The sequence below is a fragment of the Eulemur rufifrons genome, chromosome 15 (assembly GCF_041146395.1).
Source record: "Eulemur rufifrons isolate Redbay chromosome 15, OSU_ERuf_1, whole genome shotgun sequence".
Lineage (NCBI taxonomy): Eukaryota > Metazoa > Chordata > Mammalia > Primates > Lemuridae > Eulemur > Eulemur rufifrons.
In genome coordinates, this window is record NC_090997.1 from 17,779,013 (window position 1) to 17,803,911 (window position 24,899).

The following is a 24,899-nucleotide window of genomic DNA, read 5'->3' on the forward strand; positions in this document are numbered from 1 at the left end:
TATGTAAAATTGTTATTAATTATTCTTTAAGTATTTGGTAGAATTCTGCAATGAACCCATCTGGGCCTGGAAATTTCCTTTTTGGAAGCTTTAAGATTATGAATTCAATTTTTAAAATGGTTATAGGATGATTCAGATAATCTATGTAATCTCAGAGCCATCAGTAGCTCATGCTGTTTCACCATCTGGCCATATATCTACTTTCTGACTTTCAATAATCTATTCACTATTTTACAAATATATTTTTAGTGTATGTTTTTCATCTACACAATGGGACTACTTCACCCTGTTGTTATCAATATTAGATGAAAATGTATGTAAAGACTTGTAAATGATTAATCTCTTAAAATATTACTCCTATTATTTGTTTCCTTGGAAGGCTGTATTTATACATTCTGTCAGATTATGCCCTCTTTTTTGCTTTGTTTTGTTTTTTAATCAGCAAATCCAGTAGAAAGAAGATCAAAATGTCAGAAAGGAAAAATCAAGCAAGAATAGAACTGATTCCCTTTTTTGTTAAAATTTAATTCTATAGACAACAATTTTGGAAATTCTGCTCTGTGTAATCATTTATCTGGGCTGAGTGGAGCTGGACTTAATCATGAATACTATAAAAATACTGCATAAAATCACATCTATGTGGTAACTTATACATTTATTCTAAAGCTTAAAATAAAGGCTATAAGACAAATGTAGATGTCAAGCTTTGAATTTATTCTTCATACAGGAAAAAAATCACGTAGTTGGAATGACAATGATGTTACAGTCTTTTCTTCTTCAGCATGTTGTTTCAGGAAACACATAATTTGTCATTTTGATGTGAAGTTCTAGTGATCGAAATCATACGGTTATACAGTTTCCAAGATCCTAGACTTGTTTCAGTTCATTGAATTTAAAGTACTAAGTTTATGCCAAAGTTCAAAGCTGTCATCAAAGACTACACTACTTTTGTAAATCACTGTATGAAAGAGATTGCTCTAAAGATCCAGGAGAAAAAGATACATTGTTGTTTGGAATCAAATTATAACTAACATGCCTACAGTCTTCCCCTGGTATGTATCAATTAAATGATGCAGCCCTTCTCTACGCTCACTAGGCATGTTAGTAAATTTTGTTTTCACATAGGCAAGAAGCTTTGCACTTTTCCTTGAGCAATTCATGTTCACAGCCAGCTGTTTTCTTCAAGGAATCACAGTTACTAAGGAGATCTTCATACTGGCAACTATTGGCTGTAACAAAAACAGAGTATCATTATCATTTTCCTCCTTGAGGGACATATGGGGTATCTTAGTTGAGCTCACTTATAACTTCTAAAATTCTAAATTTGGCAATATGTTTCTAAAATGAATTGACCCATTTTTCTCCCTCAGCAAGCAGAGTAAAAATGAATGTAACTAAATCATTCTATACCTGCAGAGTAGCAGAGTCCAATATGGGCCCTACTAGCCACATATAGGTATTCAAATTTAAATTAAATTAAAAATTTAGTTTCTTAATCTTCCTAGCCACATTTCAAGTGTTCAGAGTCCACAATCGACTAGTGGCTAAACTCCCAAGGCACACGTTGGTAGAGAACATTTCCATCATATCATACTATTGGAAAGCATGACTTTATAGGCCAATGTTTTCTTTTTGGAGTAAATAATCTTTATGGGGGGGGTACAGATGTAAAACAAGGACAATATGACCTTTTTCCCTGTGATGTTTCTACTTAGATGTTCCCCAAGAGCCCCAAACTCAACAAATCTCAAACTAAACCCATCATACTAGCCACAAGGCTGACAATTCTTAGGTATGGTCTCCCTGTCCCACTCCCACAATCTCAGGTAAATAGCACTTCGACTGCTCCATAGCCGAAGCCAGGAACTGGAATCAACCAGAACTCTTTCCTCTCTTCTTTGGAGCAGCACTCAACCAGCACAGGTAACCAACTCACTGACTATTCCACCTTCTGTCTCTCAAACCTGTCCATTTTTCTTCATTCACTTGGCTAGTACTGTAGTAAAGACACACATTTTTTTTAAAGTTTTATATCATTCATAATTGACACATATTGATTGTACATATTTATAGGGTACAATGTGATGTTTCAATACATGCATACATTGTATAGTGATCAAATCAGGATAATTAGCACCTCCGTCACTTTAAACATATTTCTTCATGGTGATGACATTCAAAATCCTCTCTTCTAGCTATCTTGAAATACACAATACATTATTGTTAGCTGTAGTCACCCTTTTGTGCAATATCAGAACTTATTCTTCCTATCTAACTATAACTCTGTACTCATTGATCAACCTTTCCCATTTTCCTCTTCTATCTCCCCTCCCCAGCCACTGGCAATAACTACTCTATACATTTTTATATGGCTGAGGTGAGGTCATATTTCTCTGAATAGTCTTCATGCTTATGGACATATCTCAATATCTAGGCACTGAAGAAATAGGCATTGATTCTAGCCTGCACATTTGGGGATTGTTTGTACCTGTCTTTCTTCAGACAACCTTCAGGGAATTCAAAGGAGACTGACTGTTAAGTTCTTTAAGCCTGAAGTCATATCCTCTAGGATACTGGAGGGTATCCTAAGGCCAGGTTTTCCACAAACCTGGTTAGAGGTGGGTCACAAGCAATTCTGTGGCCACTACAGAGGATGCTGTACCTTGTTGCATCTGAAGCTGATCTCCCAGATTAGCACAGCACCTGGGCTTGCTGCCTGCTTCTAAAATTTCTTTTGGGTCCCAGGCCACTTTAGTTGGCCAGTGGTGATATGGGTTGGGACTTGACTGTGTCCTACTGGGGTGGCCAATTCCCATTTGATGCTGGGGCAGGTCTAGAGGCTTTGCTTGTGCCAGGATGGATTTAGGGGCTATGGGGTTCTTCCTGGTGGTTGCTTTTTTTTTTTTTTTGGCAGGCTTGGTACTGGATTCTAAGGGAGAGTCTCCCACAACTTTCTTCTCCTTCCCGCAAGAGGATGTTGTATCTCTTCAGTTGTGTTGCCCGGGGTTGCAGGGTGATGCAGGCAATCCTATGGCTCCATCAGCTGACACCATGCTGTGTCACACCTGACCCAGGGCCTCCCAGACCAATGCAACAACAGAGCTTGCCTAAGGCCTGTGGTACCTACCACCTGCCTACTGCTCTAATTCGCTCGGAATTCAAGGTCACCCCAGTCAGCTGGTGGTCATGGGGGCCAGAACACAAATGTATCCCATCAAAGTGGTGGATTTCCCCCTGCTGCTGGAGTGAGTTCAGAAACTTCATGCATGGCCATTGCCTGGAGTCACGGTCTGCAGTGTTCTTCCGAATGCTGCGCTTTCCTGTGGAGGGCCTGGCACCGGGTTCCAAGACAAAATCCCAAGCATACCTCCTTTTCCCTCCCCAAGTGAACAATGTCTCTCTTCATGCTGCCTGGGGTTGGGGGAAGGTTGGGGCAGGAAATGTGAGACTGTCCTTCCTACCATCTCCAATGTGTCTTTTCTTATTAGTATGCTAAAACCAGGTACTGTGATTTATCACCTGGTGTCCGTAGCTCTTGGGAAGGTATGTATTTTTACATGCCTAGTTGTTCAAATAAATGTTTCCCTGAGGGGATGATCATTAAAGGGTCCTATTCTTTCCCACTCAAATTCCCATGAAAAAAAAAGGTCCTAATCTACCATGTTGCTCCATCTTACACTCATTTTTCTTTTAAACCCATGTTTTTTTTTTAACAGTTTTATAGCTGACTTTCATTTAATCGTTTTTACATACGATTGCCAGAAAGCTCTTTACATAACATAGCTGATCTTTTCACTCTTTTGTTTAAAATCTTCCAATTGAATGCCCATTACTAATAGGATGAATACAAAACCTCTTAGCAAATAGCATTCAGCACATTTATAAATATTCAACTTTTTTCTTCATTAGTTGATTTACAACTTTAACATTTTCAATAACCACTGAATCAGAAGAAATGCTAAGTAAAGTTGAACATATTTAAAAGGTAAAAATCACAGTGAGTAGGTCAACTCTGTCATTTATAAAGCATCCCACTACATAAAGCCAACAGCTATTTTTACTTTTATTCATGGCAATTTAAAAAAATGAGCTATATGATATTTATTTTATTCTCTCCTTTTGTAACATTTTGTTTGTGGGTTCTGTGAGCCAATACTGTCTATAGATTAAATTTTGTTGTTAAAATGTGCCCAAAGCTACTATCAAATTATAGGGCAAGTGATCCTTATTATAGAAAAGAAGTGAGGAAATCAGCATGATGAACTTAGCACAAATAAACAATAATATTTGGTGTGCTTGTCTAGTCCAAGCCATAATGTGGTCTCATACTCTTAGACTTATACATTTTGAATCTTTTAAAATACCACTTTTGGTATAATGATACTAACTTGAATGAATTGAGCTATTTACCAGAAACAGATATGGTCAATACGGGCACTGCATAGTCACAAAAAGAAACTGATGGTACCTGTTCCATTATGTTACATATGGTAACATTCTTTCCATTACAAATAATATGTAGGTTACTGAAATGTATAAAATGTTTATTTAAACACATTTTTGGAGCATTTTTTGGCTTTTGCATAAATACGTACTTAAATTGTTTAGGAGATTTCTTAAATTATAAAAAGGCAAAGAAAATATCAATTATTTAATCATCTCAAACTTACTGCATAGTCCTTTTTCACAGTTATCAGGACAACTGGCGCAAGGTGCTCCTTGTTGGTAAGGGGTATTCTTTTTAGCGACATTATTACCGCTGAAATTTAAAATCCACAATGTCAAATATTTTTCACTTTGCTATTTAGTTTATACTCTTAGGGCAGCATCAGTCACCAAATATACATTCAATGTTTTTAGTATGTCAACAAAACTGAAAAAGTTACAATTCCCAATGTGTAGTTCAGAGAAGATGTTTCATATATTGACCCATCTCCTTGATCATAATTCCACAGGCTGAGCAACTAAATTGGGATAAATGGAGTCTAAAGTTTTCGTAGTATATTTCAAATAAGACAACGTTCTCCTCATCTTCCAGTAGACTCCATTACATAGCTAAGGCAGTGCACCCCAAGGTGCTAGTTATGGTAAAATATATCCTCCTTAGAGAAAGGAGAAGATCCTAGAGGTAGTGGGTTGCAGTAGGAAAATGAATATTCAGTGTTACAATATCATTTTATATTTGAAAGATGAAAAAAATACCATTATTTCTCTAATATGAACTACAGAAAATACTGTTCTAGCATTTTTTTTTTTTTTCCTTCTAGATGGAGGCAGTGATTTTTAAGTAGTTAGTGGCAGGTGTGTATTTGGCTGGATGTGCTGAGGAAGGTCTGTGAGTTTCTGGGGGTGGTATGAGTAAGATTTTTATGTTTACCAAAAAAGAATGTTATTTAAGACAAAAAAGGATATATGACCATATCCAGGGCATAACCTTTTTATACAGATTAACCTGTAATTCACTGATGATCATTATCCTATTGGTCATTTAATTCATTTAAAAATACGTGGGAGTCCAAACCTCAGCAGTACCAAGTGGGGCGAGGACCCAAGGCAATATGGCTGAATGTCAATCTCCCTGCACAGAATATAGCTATATATGTGTGAGCATTGGCAAAAACTGAACTAGATATAAAATTGTTCTAGAAGTTCTCTCTCCTCTGCTTTCTTTCATTATTCATTCCAACTGTTACTTCTAATACCTGGCTTCAGATGTCCATCTCTGAGTGCCAGTCAGTGACTTTGGATGCATTCTTCTAGGGCCTTTCAGTTCTCTCTACTTAAACCATAATACGTGTTTGCAGGAAAATGACTTTGGAGGTAATACTTAGCAAACTGGAACGCTACATAGGTTATCCGCAGTTCCAAAACAAATCCTGTAAAAGGTTTGGTTTTGGGGACCCCCCAATCTCCCACAGTAAAGAATTCCAAACATTAAAAATATTTAAATCTAATAAGATATGTTGTGAATATGTTTAATACACTTATAGGATTTTTTATGGATAACTTCGAACATATTGTTTGATCAAGGGGGCATGTTTCCTGCTACATTTTATTAATAAGACTTTACAAGAGGGTTATGGAGTTTAACTTGAAAAATTCTGAGAAGCAAAGACTGAAGATACTACCTTTTTCTGTGTTTTGAAGTAAATAGACGATCTCCTTAAAAGCTTTTGATACGCGAATGAATGTGAATCATTTTTAATGGTAATAATATATGCTTTTTTTTTTAGATAAGCAAGAGTATTTGTGCAGAAAGGGTTGAAATCACAATATATCTTCCTCTATTTGAAATCTCAGCAGGACCCTTTGACTAACCACAAAGCATCTACACCCTTAGAGTGTGAAAATGCAAGAACTGGTGATACCAAACCTAGAGAAATGCACACTACATATGCTCATGGATTAACTAGAACTAAGGGATAGCCAGTTGAGAGAAAACGGAATTGTTTTAAAAATGAGGAAAAAGATCTTCAGATTTTATACTTGGAACTGAGAAGTTGGTCTCTTCTCTGAGAAGTTGAAAGTGTCTCAGTCTTAAAAAAAAAAATATTTCCAAACATTTATTCCCCCACTTTACTGAAGTGTGCTTTTTATTCTGGCTTGTTGAATACAGGAGAATTTTTAAACAATGAATTGCACATGGAATTACTGGCATTAAACTCTGAAGGTAGTACTTACGCAGGACAATATTGGCAAACATAGTAGTATTTTAGAAAATCCTGATTGGGACAGTAGGCAATTCCACATCCAACGAGGTAAGATGAGTACCAAACAAGCTACAAATCCATCAGGGAATAAACATATGAGAGTACATTAGAGAAGAGGAAAAATATTAACAAAAACAAATAATTGCAAATATAAAACCGAAAAATGTTACTGTGGTAGTTTGTAGCCATATACCTTATAAAAATATTTATTGAATCAAAGTCATAAATTTTTAAAGTATTAAATCTTCATGTACATTCACCACTGCAACCATTTGTACTGTAACAATGGTACAGAGTATGCTTCCCTACAAAGAGTTTGGTAGACCCTGGACAAAAATGACAGCTCTAGATAAAATATCTACCAGCCAAATGCCAAGACTATATTATGCCTATTCAGGCTGTTCCCCCAAATTGAACATTGAGAGTTGGTCATAATTTGGAGCAGCTTGCTATATTAGAGGTATTGCGGCAGAGGTATTTTCATCCATGCCTCTTACCTGAGTATAATGTCCAGTAACTTTATCGGGATGTTTTTGTCCTACACCATACTGAAAATCTTGGCTCTCATCATACCAACTTTGGATTGCATTTGACCAAGAAGTAGGGTCACTGGACATATAGAGATTCTCACCACATTTTGTACCTAAGAAGGAACAGATCATTCATTAAAAAAGAAAAAAATGAAACATGCAGTGGTAAAATAAATGGACTTACAAACACAAAGATACTGTCCTTCAAACAATGGGCACATAGCTGCTAACCATTGCTAAATTCATGAGGAGGGTGCCTCAGGTCCTTATAAGCTATAACACTGATTAGAACGCAGAATTGCCTAACACACTGAAGCTGGCCTGAACACGCAGAACTTTGATAAAACTCCACTTGTTTGTTTGTTTTTGGTTTTGTTTGAGACAGAGTCTTGGTCTGTCATCCACACTGGAATGCAGTAGCACAATCACAGTTCACTGCAACCTCAAACTAGTTAGTTGCAAGGATCCTCCTGCCGCAGCCTCCTGAGTAGCTAGGACTACAGGTGCATGCCACCATGCCCAGTTAAATTTGAAAAGTGTTTTGTGCAGATGAAGTCTTGTTATGCTGCCCAGGCTGGTCTCAAACTTTTGACCTCAAGTGATCCTCTTGCGTTGGCCTCCCAAAGTGATGGGATTATAGGCATGAACCACTGTGGCTGGAGCCAAGATGAAATTTTTAGATTTTTAGGATTTAAAAATCTTTTTTCCTCCGGATTGCCAAAGATGCATGTATTTGCAGGCTAAATTCTTCACATATGTGTGTCTCCTGTGTTCTCAGCTTTATATTGTAAGCTTGCTAATGGCAGTGGCCACCTCTAATATTTTCTTGCTCTTGTAACCCTCACTAGAGATTTTTCACATATAGGACTCTAAATAAATGTTTCTGACTTTGTGTGACGTTTGGGGAAAAAAAAAAAAAAAAAAAAAGGCTTCTTAGGCAGTGTTTAAGAGTACCAAACAAGAGACAACTGACACCAGCAGGGAAGACAGTTTTAAAAATTTGTGATTCTTTCCTTAACCAGGAAATCAGAATATCAAAAGCAGAAATCCTCCTCAGAGAGTTAGGCAAGAAGTGCCTTACAACCCAGTAGCGTTTCTCTAGTTTTTGCAAGCCTTCATTTAATATTTACATTTTAGTGGTTTGAAATGTAATGTCTACATGCTGCTTAAAGATGGCATAAAACTTTCTCACATATCTATTTTCATAGACAAAAAAAAATGGTCTTGAATCTCTAAGACCATTTGTTTCAATAGTCCACAGAATGCAATCATCTCTCTTCATAATTTCATCATTATTATAGCATCAACAATAAAAATAATAATAGCTTGATTGAAATAACATGTATATTATTCACAACTTTCAAATTGGGCTTGCCTACATGTATGTCATTCTTGATAATGTAAGTAAATATTTTAAGTAAAGTTCATGCATATAAGTTTTTTTCTCATAGTTTTTATAATTTTTGACATTTTACCTTTGAGTCTGATATAGTATTCCATGCATTGTGGCAGGCAGCTCAAACAAAATACTTGAGTACTTCATGTAAAAAATTTTAAAATAAATCAACATATTCATTTTTGTATGAATTTTGAATATAATTTTTGGTTTGATTTAAAAGGTTAAGTGTTTTTAGAGCAAAACTCAGGAATAACTAAAGATAAAATTCAATATATTTTATGAATACAAAATATAGATTTTAAAACATCAAACAGCTATCTAATGTCACAAAAAGGGCATTGAGTTAGAAATCAGAAAGCCTGGTTAAAAATTTCTAGTATGACACTACTCCAAGTTGTGTTCTTGGATAAGGCAGTTTTCTTTCAAATCTTTAAAATTACCAAAAATAAAATAAAATAAAAAGATGCTATCTGATGTGCTTTACTCATGAGCTGGTTGAGAGGAGCAAATTAGATACTGTGTGAGAAATTATTTGCATAATATAAACAATGAATAAGCACACAGTTATTCTTATTGTTATTATTCTTCCGTATACAAATACTTTGACCTTAAAAAGACAGTAGCATAAGAAATATTTATTCTCAAAGTCTTCTTTATGCAATATCCTGCAATCATCCATTGTTACTTTATTCAACAGATATTTACTAATTTACATACTGGTTTTTCGGTCCTCAGGATTACTGTGTTCTAAAGTGCACTTATTTGCCCACTTTTGAGCATTTGCTGATGCTTCTCTGTTCCATTCCTAAATGTCACAAGAAAACAAAATACACTTAATGATTCAACCACAATGAAGCATATATTTTATAATCTGATTGGTAGGTTGATTTGCAATACTTTAAATTTCTGCAGATGTATTAGCTAATTATTATTGTTATTAAAATGTCTTTTTGTTTGTTTGTTGTTGATGTCTCTATCTCTCCCAGAGCCTGTTTCCCCATGAAGAAAAGTCCATAGGTAATATGGCTAAAAAGCAAAATATCTAAGGCAGTAATATGTGGCTATTTATGAGAGCACGGCAGCCACATAGGATTTTTAGGAATCGTGCTACTCTAGGTTTTGATAAGCATGGATGCTATTTATATTTTAATAGAAATAATCTGGCCTTGGTTATTCCCAATTCCATTTGTAGACAACTGTTTTCATATTGGAGATACCTGGCTTTTAGGGACTGTGCCCTGGAAGTGGGCTTTTATTTACAATAAATCACACTGATCCTGAAAGGAAAGGGGATTTCTTTACTGTCTACTATGAAAAATAGAGAACAAAAAACTATGACAGCTTCAAACTGGATGCCCAAAGATTTGGCTTCTAATTCTGCCTTCCCAACTTAACAACCCTGTAACCACATAGTGACTATAATCAACAATATGTTAGTGTACACTTTCACTAAAAGAGTGGAACTAGAATGTTCCTAACCCAAAGAAATGACAAGTGCCTGAGGTGAAGGATACCCCAATTACCATGGTTTGATTAATTCACATTGTATGCCTGCATCAAAACATCACATATTACCCTATAAAGATACACCACTATTATGTACCCATAATAATAAAAAAGAAAAAAGTGTGCAAAAATAAGAAATACAGTTCTCCTTATATAACAGTTCAAATAAAATAGCAAAATACAAAGTTCTTTAAGAGATGCCAGTGGCCAGCTGCCTGCTCCTTCGTCAGCTGGTTCACACTCTTTCCTTACGTGCTGCCTCTTACCATCTTTAGCATGTTGCTGGCAGGAGGAGAGACTGCTCTCCTTAGTTCATTGTGTTTATTTACGATCTCCATTTGCACTTGTGTTTGGGTGGTTAACAAAGCAGTAAAAGCTGGATCCTAAAAGAAAATAAGATTAGAATTATTTTTTAACATATCTGGAAATTCAAGAGAACAAAGATCACTTTAAAAACTGCACAATATTTAGTTATCATGTGGTCTTGCATAAATGTTAAAAGCAAATATTAGCTGTTAAGCATTGTCAGTGAATCTGAGCCAAAGCTATGACTTTTACATAGGAAAGCAGTAGATTGATGCTTTGAGACTTGGGAGTAATTTATGACAAATTGAAAACTCTTCTGAGGCCCCATATGCCAATTTCAAGTTTCAAGGGAGCTTTCAATATGATTTTAATAGACATATGATGGATACTATTTTATAACCACAAAAGTACATAACTGGAACCTTAAGACATATGTATTCACATTTGATCAGGTTGCAACCAGGTGAGGTAAGGGTGGAGACATTTGATTAATCCTAGACATTAAGGGGAAGTTTGCCCTGACAGTATTAAGGAATGAATGTTTAGGCCCAGTCTAAGTGGGTGTCTCACATTCAGTACTCCAGTAAAACCATCGTACCTATCATGAAGCAGATTTTACAGGGATCCTCAAAAAACAGCTTTGTAATACTAAAAAAATCTTCAAGGCAAGTTGGAGGCAGCAAATCCATCTAAGTGAATGGACTATCATTGAATTTGTTCCTTTTAGTAACAGGAATGTAACTGATAAGGTATTAAATGAGGTGCTGGTATTTTGGGTTTATCTTTTGTGGCTGTGTATAATCTGCCAGAGGAATAGGGTGTGCAAACTGTTGGTTCAAGGTCTAAGCAATTTGATGCTTCAAATTTACACAAGAGTGTGATATTATATAGGGATGACCAAGATTTTGAAGTATAGGTCTAAAAGGACAAGGCCCCTTATAGATTTTATCTGACACCTGGGGTAAGTTGCCCTCCCCTCCTCCCACACTGAGCTCCCTCAAGGCTTTGCACATACTGCCAAAAGAGGTCAGACCACATTTCATTGCCATCATCTACTATGTGCCCATTTCTCTTTCCTGCTTTCATGTTCCTAAGGACAAGGAGACTATTAGGAAATGCCATTGTACCAATAAATATGGCATAGTTACTGACCATTTACATAGTTACTAACATACTGATGCATATGTTAAATATCAGTAGAGGCCAATCTCTGCATTACATCAAAGTGTAAAATAGCACACCTGGTTATTTCCTGCTGAACTCAAAAACCTGCTTAAAGTTGTTTCATTGCAAAACACATAAAAATTTGGTTTCTGAGAAAAAAAGAAGCATCTTGCTTTGTAGACAAGAATTCTACTGAAGAAGAGATGTATTTGGTTTTTTTATGAGTATCCATAAAGCTTTCATTATATAACTAAAAATATTAAAAGTGCTGAGAATAAAATGAATAAAATGTGGTATGTGTCTATCTTTAGAAGGTTTATATTAGATGGGTGACATAGCATAAGTAAATAGTTATAATACCATATGATAACAAACTGATGGGGGGATCCACAAGATACAGAGGGAGGAGGGATCAATTCTTCTTGCTCATAGTCAGGGAAGGATTCACAAAAGATGAATCTGGGCTGAGGTTTTGAAAGATGAACAGTGTTTTCTAAGTATCTTGAGAAAGCTCAGAAAATCATATTAGGCAAAGCATATGTAGAGTATCTAATCAGTAAACATTTTGTAGTGTGAAAGACCAAATGATAATAATTGTATAAATGAAGGCCAGGCGCAGTGGCTCATGCCTGTAATCCTAGCACTCTGGGAGGCTGAGGCGGGAGGATCGCTCAAGGTCAGGAGTTTGAGACCAGCCTGAGCAAGAGTGAGACCCTGTCTCTACTAAAAATAGAAAGAAATTATCTGGACAACTAAAAATATATATAGAAAAAATTAGCCAGGCATGGTGGCGCATACCTGTAGTCCCAGCTACTCGGGAGGCTGAGGCAGAAGGATTGCTTCAGCCCAGGAGTTTGAGGTTGCTGTGAGCTAGGCTGATGCCATAGCACTCTAGCCCGGGCAACAGAGCAAGACTCTGTCTCAAAAAATAAATAAATAAATAAATAAATGAAGACCAGGAGATGGGCCAGAGAGGTTAAAGCGGCCTGGAAAGGGCCACGAAAAAACATATTTTGTGAAAAGTTGAAAAAAATAGCAAATTATTTGAATGAATTCCTAAGAAACGAATAAATTATCTCCACATTGATAATTTGATTATGAAAACACAATGACTTATATTTCTGAATGACAATGAAGTTTAAACCAAGTGTCAGAATTCTCCAGTCTAAAGAGCCCTAGCTAGTCTACTGTGCCCAGAGTTAAACAACAAAGACCAAAGCTCCTCACATTCAGAGGCTACCTGGCCAGGAGAAACAGATTGTATATGAGCAGTACATGCTCCACCATTGAAGATGACTGACCATATTCTGGGATCATTTAAACAAGGTAGCATATTAGAAATAACTAGAAGATCTGCTGTTAAGACATGGGCCATTCACATACTAACTCTATGATCATTAACAAACACAACACCAAGACCTTTAGGGTTACCATTTTTGTTTTAACTTTAAAAACAGGTCTATTCTTGCACAGTAACTATAAAAGTTAGAGGTGCTGATACATGTAAGAAGTTGTGCTAATTTAAGATTATACAAATATATTGTTAATTTTCTGTGGGGATCATATTGGAAAGGATTAAAATTAAGGAAATCAGAAAAGATCTTGGGGTAGGAGGACTACCATTAGCTTTTTAAACCCATAGGGAGGAGGGGCCAAATTCATAGACTAAAGCAGCCTGCACTCACTGCCCTCAAGGGGAGGAGCAGAGGTTGTGGGCAGAGGTTCACCTGTGGATGGACCATCTCAGAGAGAGCATTGTGAATCATCAGAGAAGCGAATTGAGACAGCCAAATTTTGGGAGAGAGAGGAGGGGTGCTGTTTCTCACTCAGCAAGATTGGAAGGTACCTGGGGAAAGCCACCGCCATCTTGCCATCTTGACAGTACCAATGCTGCTACATGGGTAGCACCGCAGCAGCTGCCAATGTCAGATCTGGGTGGAGGTAAAGCTCTGGCCAATGTGGCTCTCCAGCAAGGCACCACACATCACCTTGGCCCCTTCAAACATGGGTGGCCCAGCCACTGCATCCCAAGGAGCCATCCCACTTCCAGCTGTGGTTCCGCACCCATCCCAGTCACCAGCCAAGACCCCTGACCTGTCCAGGCACCTGCCAAAGTCCTGTGCCCCACACAGTCATCTGCCAAGGTCCTGTGATCTATGCAGGCACCTGACAAGTTCCTGTGACCTGCCCCACTGGCTGTGATCCTGCAATGTGCCCAGGCACCTGCCAACATCCCACAACCCACAAAGGCACCCGCCAAGGTCCTGTGACCCAGCCAGGCACTGTACAAGAGCCTACAACATGCCCAGGCATCCACCAAGGTCCTTCAATCTGTCCCAATGCTAGCTGTAGTCCCATGACAAGTTCAGAAGCTCACCAAAGCCCCACAGCCTGCCTCTGTGGATAAGGACTTGCCCAGACTCCTGCTCAAGCTTTCCACAGTGGCCTGGGGACCAACCCAAACAAATATTCCCCCAGCACCAGCTTGGACTGTGACAACCACAGGAGAACAGCTGTGTTATGGACTCACAGTGCATCTGCCCTTCTCCTGCTGGGTCAATCTTCTGGAGTAGGACACAAAAGCTTTATACTGGGATTTATCCTCCTTATCACTAAGTAGGAGAGTTCCTAGCAAAGGAGAACAGGTGCATTGCGTTGTAAACCTATCATCCCTGAGCTGAGAGATGAGAAGAAACCAGCAAAAGAACTCAGGCAACCTGAAAAAAACCAGCTAGTTTAACACCTGAAAAGGATTGCAGTAGTTTCATAGCAATGGACCCTAACCAAATGAAATATCAGAAATATAATTTATGACATGGATAGTAAACAAGATGAATGGATTTGAAGAGAAAATTCAAACCCAACAAAACGAAGCCAAAAAACATTTCAGGACATGAATGAAAAATATGAAAAACTCACTAAAGAAATAGACAATATTAGAAAGAATATAACAGAACTTAAAGAAATGAAAGAATCATTTAGGGAATTACAAAATATATCAGAAAGGTTCAAAAACAGACTAGACCAGAAAGAAGAAAGAATCTCAGAGCTTGAATACAAGCCTTTTGAACTAACCCAGTTAGTAAAAGATACAGGAAAAGCAATAAAAAAGAGAACAATCACAAAGAGAAATATGGGACGATCTGAAATGAGTCAATATATGAATTATAGTTATCCTAGAGGGAGAAGAAGAATAAACTAAAAACCCTAGAAAACCTATTTGAGGGAATTATTGAGGAGAACTTCCCTGATAATGCCAGAGATTCACATATCCAGATATAAAATGGTTATGGAACACTGGGAAGATTTGTAGCAACTAGGATATCTCCAAGACATGTAATCATCAACCTGGCCAAAGTCAAAATGAAGGAGAAAATTCTACATGCTGCAAGATGAAAGCAACAACACGAATTCACAATGAAAAAAAAAAAAGACTTAAATGTAAGGCATGAAACCTTAAAAATTCTAGAAGAAAACATAGGAAAAACTCTTCTAGACATTGGCTTAGGCAAAAAATTTATGACTAAGACCCCCAAAGTAGATACAGCAACAACAAAAATAAGTAAATGCCACTTAATTAAATTAAAAAGCTTCTGAACAGCAAAGGAAATAATAGACAACTTACCGAATGGGTGAAAATATTCACAAACTATACATCTAACAAAGAGCTAATATCCAGAATCTACAAGAACTCAAACAAATCAGCAAAAACAAAACAAAAAAACACACACACACACACACACACACACAAAAACCCAACAAAAACCCCACATTAAAACGTGGGCAAAAGACAAGTTTTTCAAAAGAAGGTAGATAAATGGCCAAACATCTGAAAATATGCTCAATATCACTAATCATCAGGGAAATGCAAACTAAAACTACAATGAGATACCACTTTACCTCCATCAGAATGGCCATTATTAAAAAGTCAAAAAACCACTGTTGGTGGGACTGAAAATTAGTACAACCTCTATGGAAAACAGTAGGAATACTCCTCAAAAAAATAAATGTAGACCTACCATTCAATTCAGCAATCCCGCTGTTGGGTAGCTACCCAAAGGAAAAGAAGTCATTTTATCAAAAAGATTCCTGCTCTTGAATATTTATTGCAGCACAATTTACAATTGTAAAGATGTGGAACCAACCTAAGTGCCTATCAATTCACAAGCAATTGTAGTATATATGTACTATGGAGTACTACTCAGCCACAAAAAGCAATGAAATAATGTTATCTGCAGCAACTTGGGTGGAACTGGAGACCGCTAGTGGATTATTTCAGAAATGGAAAGGCAAACACCATATATTCTCAGGAACAAGTGAGAGCTAAACAATGGGCACACATGTGCACAAAGAGATATAAAGGACATTGGAATCCAAGAAGGGGAGAGGATTGGAGGAGAGGTATGGGATAAAAACTTACCTGCTGATTACATTGAACACTATTCAGGTGACAGACACACCAAAAGCCCTGACTTAAGCATTATACAAGGTATCTATGTATCAAAAACATTTGTACCCTCTTAATATTTTGAAATTTTAAAAAAATAAATTAATTTAAAAAAACCCCATACACCAGTGCTGTCCATTAGAGATATAATTCAAACATGATGTACAATTTTAATTTTAGGTGGCCATAGTAAAAAAGTAAAAATAACGGGTAGTATTAATTTAAATAATATATTTTATTTGTAATGAGTTAAGATATATCCCAAAAAGATATATCCTAATCCTCAGAATCTGTAAATGTGATCTTATTTGGGGAAAAAAAAGTCTTTGTAGGTGTAATTAAGAATCTCAAGACAAGATTATCCTACATGACTGTAGTGGGCCCTAAATCTAATGACAAGTGTCTTTATAAGAGACACACAGAGAGGAGAAGGTAATGTGAGGATAGAGGCAGAGAGGCAGGAGTGATGCAGCCACAAGCCAAGGGATGCTAAGCACTGGCACAAGTCACCAGAAGCTACAAGAAAGGCATGGAACAGGTTCCTCATAGATCCTCCAGAGGGAGTGCACCTCTGCAGATACCCTGATTATAGACTTCTGACCTCCAAAACTGAGAGAGAATAAATTTCTGTTGTTTTAAGCTTGTGGCTGTTGGTTACAACAGCCCTACGAACCTAATACGTTATTTACTAAATATCAAAAATATCATTTCATCATATATCTAATATAAAAATTATTAATGAGACATTTTCTTCTTTTTTTGTTCTAAATTTTTCAAATCTGGTGAGTGTCTTACACTTGTAGTACACCTTGTTTGTTCAAGCCCCATTTCAAATGTTCAACAGCCACGTGTCACTGGTGGCTACTATACAAGGACATACATACAGCACCACCTTAGCCTTTGATCACAATAACTGTGTTAAGGGTTCTGAGCTGACAATGAGAGTTCTGTGACATATCCGACACTCTAGTGCCTTCCACTCTTGAAGTAGTTTGTCATCTCCAAAAATTGCTGATAGCTCTTTCATATTTTCCATTTGAACCTTACCTTTCCTTCGGTGGGTAAAGATGGAAGCAGTGTAGTAACCAGAAACAGCAGTACCGGTAATAAAGCCATTGATGGAAACTAAGTCAAAGAAAACAAACGTCAGCATTAAAACAAGTAGTTCAGGGACTTCCTCACTAAGAGGGTGAAAACCATCGTAACGATCTTGGTTATGTCAAAGGAACTGTGATTCTCAAATTCATTAATGATGTGACAAGAGAAGAATGCCATATGGTGCCAGTAGAATCATAATAGAACCAACCTCACCTCTGATAGGGACAATAAAAAAAAAATCTTAAGAGTTCTACTGATGCCCTGGAGATACATCTATTAAGGCTGGGGACATACTCCCTTCTTTTTGCCTAGTTTTATTGCCCTTACTCCATCAAAAAGAAAATGTGGAGAAAATAGATTCCTTCATAGGTAATTATGGTACTAGCATTCATTATTCATCTCAATTTTTTGGGAAAGTTTATTTTCAGTATGTGCTATCTCTTGATTTGCTATTCCCTATGAAAAGTAGAATTGCTTGTACTTTTATTTACACCAGATTCTAATCAATATTTCAAGGTTCTGATTACACAGACATAAATGTACAAATACTTTATTAGTGGTTATTTCTTTAATGCAGCAATTTTAAGTTATGTTTGTTTTCTTCCTTATATCTGTGTATATTTTCAAATTTCCCTATATAGAAAAACACAAATGAAATTAATGTATTGAAAATATAGACTGTTCAAGTTTGCTCAATCCATGATTTGCTACAAAGGTAGTTTAACATTTTCAATATCTTTTTAAAAGACACTTAGCATTTCATTGCCCATGTTATCCTTTCTCAATATGTCAAAAAATGCTAAGTCCTTTAGATGAAGCAAGAAGACCACTAGTTTAGGAAGAACTCATCTTCCTGCCATTCATCACAAATTGTTTACTTTGTAAATCAAAGGATGCTGCCTTGATTTTTTTCCTGTGTGTGAGGTTGGCACTCCCATATTCTTGGAAGGAAAGAAAATTCCAAACAATTTATCTGCAGTACTTCTCAGGCTTTGCTGATATGTAAATAGTAGATAATTGATACTTGTTCCATATATTCCCTCATCCTCAATGGTGTGCCCATAACAGGGAGACGAATGAACATTTGCTGATGGTTCATGATAAAATATGATGAATGGGCCAGGTGTGGTGGCTCACACCTGTAATCCTAGCACTCTTGGAGGCTGAGGCAGGAGGATCACTTGAGGTCAGGAATTCGAGACCAGCCTGAGCAAGAACAAGACCCCATCTCTACTAAAAATACAAAAAATTAGCTGGGCATGGTGGTGCACACCTGTAGTCCCAGCTACTCAGGAGGGTGAGGCAGGAGGATCACCTAAGCCCAGCAGGTTGAGGTTGCTATGAGCTAGGTTGACATTATGGCACATTAGCCTGGGCAACAGAGTGAGAATCCATCTCAAAAAAAAAAAACAAAAACAAAAACAAAAAAACTCTCACACCTTATTGGGTATGACTATATTTCACAAATGAAGAAATTAAGGCTTAGAACAGTTAATTAACCTATGCCAATGGTAAGTTCTTAGGTAATGTCAGAAACTAGTCTTCATCCAATTATGACTTCAAAGTCAATACACATGGAAAGGCAAATAGTTTCAACTAGGAGAAAACAATCATTGTTGCAGCACAATGGAGACCCTATGTCCTTATTTCAATAATTCCTGTTATTATACATAACTATATGTTAAGGGTAGCAAAATCAGTATGGAAGCATATACAACATCCATTTTTCATTTTTCCATTAAATGTAGCTCTAGTATAATTATTTCAGTCACAAACATGCAAATTAATTATATTATTTATTTTTAAAATGAAACCATGTCATCCTGGTTCTTCCTAAAGTGCCTGTAGGAAGAGAAGGGTGTATAGTTTCATAAACCTAAAGTGGGAAAACAGAGAATATTCAAAATGAAGATGTAAAGAATCCTCTTATAGATATCATCTTTAATCTCTTGTTACAAACTTAAAATTTGACTCAACCATTTAGCACCTCATACTTCATTGTATTTATTTGATCCCATCATTAAGATCATAATCTACTCTCCTTCTGAGATCAGATTCTGCTTCAATGTTTTGGTATTTCTTTTAAACACTAACAAAAAAGTCGATTTCTTAAACTTCTTACAGAAGTTCAATAATTATTGGTTGGCTAATTTACCTGGAAAATCACAGTATATTTTTAAAGCTGCCAGTCTCTTATCTAGGACTTCAAACTATACACTCCTTACAAGATCATTTCTCTAGGGATACACACACACACACACACACACACACACAGTGAGCACTGACTAAATGGATTGGGGGTGGGGAGTCACACCTTTATCTCGTCAAGTTTTTAATCGTGGAAGCCAATAGATGACATAAAGTCCAGAAGAGTCAATCACCTCAATTCTAATTGTTATATAGTTTCCAATAACTGTTCATTCAAAGCATTATTAAGAAATTAAAGTTCTTAATTTGACCCCATGAAAAACCAGGTTTAAAAATGACTTCAAGCTTCTGCTGATGATCCAGGGGGTTTCATGTAAATAGAATGATTTACCTAAAAGGTAGGTAAAAAGTTTCAACAGGCTAAACATAAAAAAGCACGTTGAAGGTCTTTGGCGGATCGGTGCTAAACAACAAAAGCGAACTATCAGTCTGCCATTAATCAGCTGATACGCCCTTGAGAGTGCCAGAAGAGGTAAGAAGGAGGAAGAGAAGCCTCCTCATCTCACAGATCTTTTTCTCCTCTGTCTTCACCCCACCTCCCCAACCCTGCTCATTTCGGGTCTCCCAGCTCGCGCTAGTACTCACCCTGGCTCCGGAGCACAGATCTTCGTGCTGCAGGGTCGGAGCCAGAGGCTGACTGCTGCTCACTCCTCAAAAGGCCATTGTGAGCTCCCCACGCCACCAGATGTGAACGACGTCACGGGGCTTTATGACGTCATAACTGGTATCTCGTTGCGGGGATTCCTCCCCCCACTTCCCTACCCCTTCTACGACTGCACCGAGAAAAATCCTTTCCCTTATGGAAAGCAGAGTTCTCTTTTCTCTCATGACGACCAGTTGGTGAGGAAAGCATTATGTTGGTGCTCAGAAAGTTTCAGATTTTGGAGAATTTGGATTTTGGATTTTTGGATTAGGGATACTCAACCTGTACCAGGATAAAGTGACGAAGATAACAATCAGCCTCATACATTTCCATGTTTAATATCCAAATATAATATGAAGACTCAAATTAACCTATTTTTAACTGTAATAAGACATTTAACATTTTCACTGAAGAAGGAAATGAGTGAAAAGAAATCCTAGACTGAAAAGTACTGTAGTCGTGTTTTCACTAATAAAATAATATAAAGGAAAAATTAAATAATCAATATGATTCAATAGTAATAGAGACGGAGGTGGATCAGAAACACTAGAGTTCATATAGCCAACCCAGAAAGTAGTAAGGATGTAAAAAATTGAGAGAAAATTTAGATTCAGGGAATATATTAATGTACTAGTTAAAAATCAAAAAGTAGCATCAACAACGAACAACGGAATATGTGTAAGAAAGTAGAGATCAAATTAGAACAAAAAGCAGAAGTCAGTTAAGCAGTTAAGAGAAGATAGTGCTTTGAAAACAAAAATTTAAGTTGAAACCAAGATAGAACTGACACAGGAAAGTGACTTCCAATGCTGGGAGCCACTTGAAGTCCAAGAGGGTCCCTGGCCTCGTGCGAGAAAGAATTCAGGAGTGAGCTGGCAGTGTAAAGTGAAAGCAAGATTTATTCAGAAACTGTAGAAAGTCTACTCCACAGACACAGAGGGAAGTTCTCCCTACCCCCTGATTCCTGTTGCCTTTCTCTGTAAGCAATGAGCTAAACAAGGGGACGAATATTCATGGTAGGGGCGGTGTTCCCCCACCATCTTGGTCTTAAGCAGTTGGAACTTGCCCTGCCTCCATCCTGTTTTGATCAGGGCACTTTGAAACTTTGTTTTGAGACTTCCTGACTCAGGGAATGCGGCAGTAATGCCCAAAGCAATGCCCAAGGTATCGCCTGCGGGAATACCGTACCCAAAGCAGTGCCTGCCAGTTCCCTGTCTCTGAATTGTTTCTTATGGTCTCCATATTTGCTGGGTTTTTTTTCAACATATGTTCTTCAAAGCAAGTAGAAACTCTGAACTTCTATCATACAGCAAATCATGTGGATGTTGATAATTTACCTTCTTAGAAAAAGTGCAGAAGTCTCAAATGATTCTGGTATTTCATTATGAATAAATTTGCTGGCTTTCAAAAAGAGGCTAGTTTTGAGTTCTTAGCCACAAAGGTACAAAAGCAAAATCTTAAGGCTATGACTACATGTTGGGGAAGATAGGTATCTTTCCCTAAAAAGCTCTCCACAACAAATGGTAGCCCCAATAGTAAAAAAAAGGATGCTATTAATATTTATTTTCAGAGGTTGTATTCTGCAATATTATCTTTACTTTAGGGTTCATAGATTATCAAATTCTGAAGTAACAAACAATGAATAGAAAAAGAAAACTCTTCTTTATACCACTTTCACCCAGCCCCCTAGATCCAACTTCCAAATGTAATGCTCAATACCGGTTTCTGGTGAATCATTCCAGATATATTTTATGCATATGCAAAGATACGTACTCTTATTTGGATAGATTTTTTTTTTTCTGTGCATCAAAAACTATTTGGATTAGGAGACTCTTACCAAGATATTGCCTAAAAATGTAGCCCAAGGCTTCAGTGAAAGCACTATTTGCTCACGTTCAGTCTCAGCAGTACATCATCATGACTGTGGATCTTATCAATGAAAGTGATGTGGAAAGTTTGGCTCTTGATACTGAACCAGAGAGGTAAAGATACAGAGCCCTACTGTGTTGAGTCACAAATCTTTTTTTTTTTTTTTTTTTTTTGAGACAGAGTCTTGCTTTGTTGCCCGGGATAGAGTGAGTGCCGTGGCGTCAGCCTAGCTCACAGCAACTTCAAACTCCTGGGCTCAAGCGATCCTCCTGCCTCAGCCTCCCGAGTAGCTGGGACTACAGGCATGCGCCACCATACCCGGCTACTTTTTCTATATAGATTTTAGTTGGCCAGATAATTTCTTTCTATTTTTTTTTAGTAGAGACGGGGTCTCGCTCTTGCTCAGGCTGGTCTCACAAATCTTTAAATTACTTCCAGTGTGTATCTGTTGCTCCCTGTTCTAGTATATAGCAGTAAAACTGTGATCTGCTTCATCAACATCTTGATTTTTTTTTTTCTTTCAACATTTCCAATATTTCACTCCACCATCATTTTGATTACATGGTTTAATTAGAAGTTCACTGTAATTCTTATCCTGATCCTGTATAGGTAAGAGGCCTCCCCCTTGTAACAATGTGACCTTGCATATTAATTCTAGTAGCTTTTTTTGTAGATTTGTCTGGATTTTTATGACAAGATTATTTTAATTTGCAAATTAAGACAGTTTCTGCCTTTCTGATCTCTATGCCTTTAATTTTTTTTCTTTTATTTATTGCATTGGCTGTAACTTAAAATGTGAACAGAAGTGGTACAAACTGACATCCTTGCCTTGTTCCTGATTGTGAATTCCAGACTGAAAAGGACTGCAGTGGTGCTTTCACCTATAAAGTAATATAAAGGGAAGGCATTCAGCCATTCATTAAGGTTAGCTTGGGGATTGATTTTGTAGATGCTCCATATTAGAATGAGGAAGTTACCTTTTATTCCTAGTTTTCTGAAACTAGTTTTCATTACATGCTATTGAATTTTGTCAAGTGCACTTTTTGCATCTTTTAGGATAAACATATAATGTTTTTATTTTATTAATATAGTGTATCACATTAACTCATTTTTGAATGTTAAAATAATCTTTCTTTCCCAGGATAACCCCACTTTAACATAGTGTATAATCCTTTTTATGTATTGCATTTATGTTTATGAGGAATAATGGTCTGTAGATGTTTTTTCTTATGATCTCTTTGTCTGGCATTGGCGTAGGGTAATACTAGCCTGAATTGAGAAATAGTTTTCTTGTTTTCTGTCATGATATAAACAAAGATATACTGACACTGAAGTTAGAAAAACCTCAGTGCCTCCTTTATGATGCATAAAACACATTATGGACATTATATATGCTTATATTTATATATATGTAAAATCTAGTACAATTTAGCTTAGTCTCTCTTCTAGTCAATAGCTTTTTTTAAAAAAAAATTAAATTGACGCATAGTAATTGTACATATTTGATCAGGTCAGGGTGGTTAGCATATTCATCATCTCAAACTTTTATCATTTCTTAGTGTTGGGAACATTCACTATTCTCATTCTAGCTATTTGAAACTATATACTATATTATTGTTAACTATAGCCAACCTACCGTGCTATAGAACACTAGAATTTATTGCTCCTATCTAGTTGTAATTTTGTATTTTTTTAACAAATCTCTTGCTATTCCCCCCCCCTTTTCCTATTCTTCCTAGCTTCTAGTATCCTCTGTTCTACTTTTTATTTCTATGAGATCAATTTTTTTTTTTTAGCTTTCATATGTGAGTGAGAACATGCAGCGTTTAACTTTCTGTTCCTGGCTTATTTAACATAATATCCTCCAGTTCTATTCATGTTGCTGTGAATGATGAGATTTCATTCTTTTTATGGCTCAATAGTATTCCATTGTGTATATGCACCACATTTTCTTTATTCATTCATCTGTTGCTGGACATCTAGGTTTCTTCCATATCTTGGCTATTGTGACTAGTGCTGAAATAAACATGGAAGTGTAGATGTCTTTCAATGTACTGATTTTCTTTTATTTGAATAAATCTACAGTGGGATTACTAGATCATATGGTAGTCCTATTTGTAGTTTTTGAGGAACCTCCATACTGTTCTTGATGGTAGTTGTACTAGTTTATGTTCCCACCAACAGTGTTTAAGAGTTTCCTTTTCTCTGCATCCTGGCCAGCATTTGTTATTTTTAGTCTTTTTGATAATAGCCACCCTAACTGGGGTGAGATGATACCTTATTGTAGTTTTTATTCAAATTTTCCTGGTGATTATTGATGTCGAGCAGTTTTTCATATATTTGTATGCCATTTGAATTTATTTATATATATTTTTTTGAGACAGAGTCTTGCTCTGTCACCCTGGGTAACGTGGTGCAGTGGCATTATTGTTGCTCACTGCAACCTCAAACTTCTGGGCTCAAGTGATCCTCTTTCCTCAGCCTCCCTAGAAGCTGGGACTAGAGGCATGTGCCATGACAGCCGGCTAATTTTTCTATTTTTAGTAGAGATAGGGTCTCGCTTTTGCTCAGGCTGGTCTTCAACTCCTAGGCTTAAACAATCCTCCTGCCTCAGCCTCCCAGAGTGCTAGGATTACAGACATGAGACTCTGTACCCGGCCTGAATGTCTTCTTTTGAGAAATGTCTGTTCAGATCATTTCCCCATTGTTTAATTGCATTGTTTATTTATTTATTTATTGCTTTTGAGATGTTTGAGTTTTTTGTATATTATGGACATTAATCCCCTGTCAGATTAACAACTTGCAAAATTTTTCTCCCATTCTGTAGGTTGTCTTTTCACTCTGTTGTTTCCTTTGCTGTGAAGAAGTTTTTAGTTTGTTGAAATCCCATTTGCTTATTTTTGCTTTTGTTGCTTTTGCTTTTGAGGTTTTATTCATAATATCTTTTCCCAGATCAATGTCCTGAAACATTTTCCTTATGTTTTATTCTAATAGTTTTATAGTGTTGGGTCTTACAGTT

At 36.8% G+C, this 24,899-nt stretch overlaps 1 protein-coding gene across 1 annotated transcript; it reads right to left on the bottom strand.

Annotated features, from left to right (window-relative positions):
- Window positions 1-1,101: 1,101 nt before the first annotated feature.
- LOC138395433 (cysteine-rich secretory protein 2) lies at window positions 1,102-17,181 on the bottom strand. Its single transcript, XM_069488259.1, has 7 exons — window positions 17,110-17,181; window positions 10,412-10,528; window positions 9,357-9,444; window positions 7,208-7,353; window positions 6,682-6,779; window positions 4,671-4,759; window positions 1,102-1,229 (listed from the first exon to the last, which is right to left on the bottom strand). The coding sequence occupies exons 1-7, from the start codon at window positions 17,176-17,178 to the stop codon at window positions 1,102-1,104; spliced, it is 735 nt and encodes a 244-aa protein (XP_069344360.1). The 5' UTR covers window positions 17,179-17,181.
- Window positions 17,182-24,899: the final 7,718 nt, after the last annotated feature.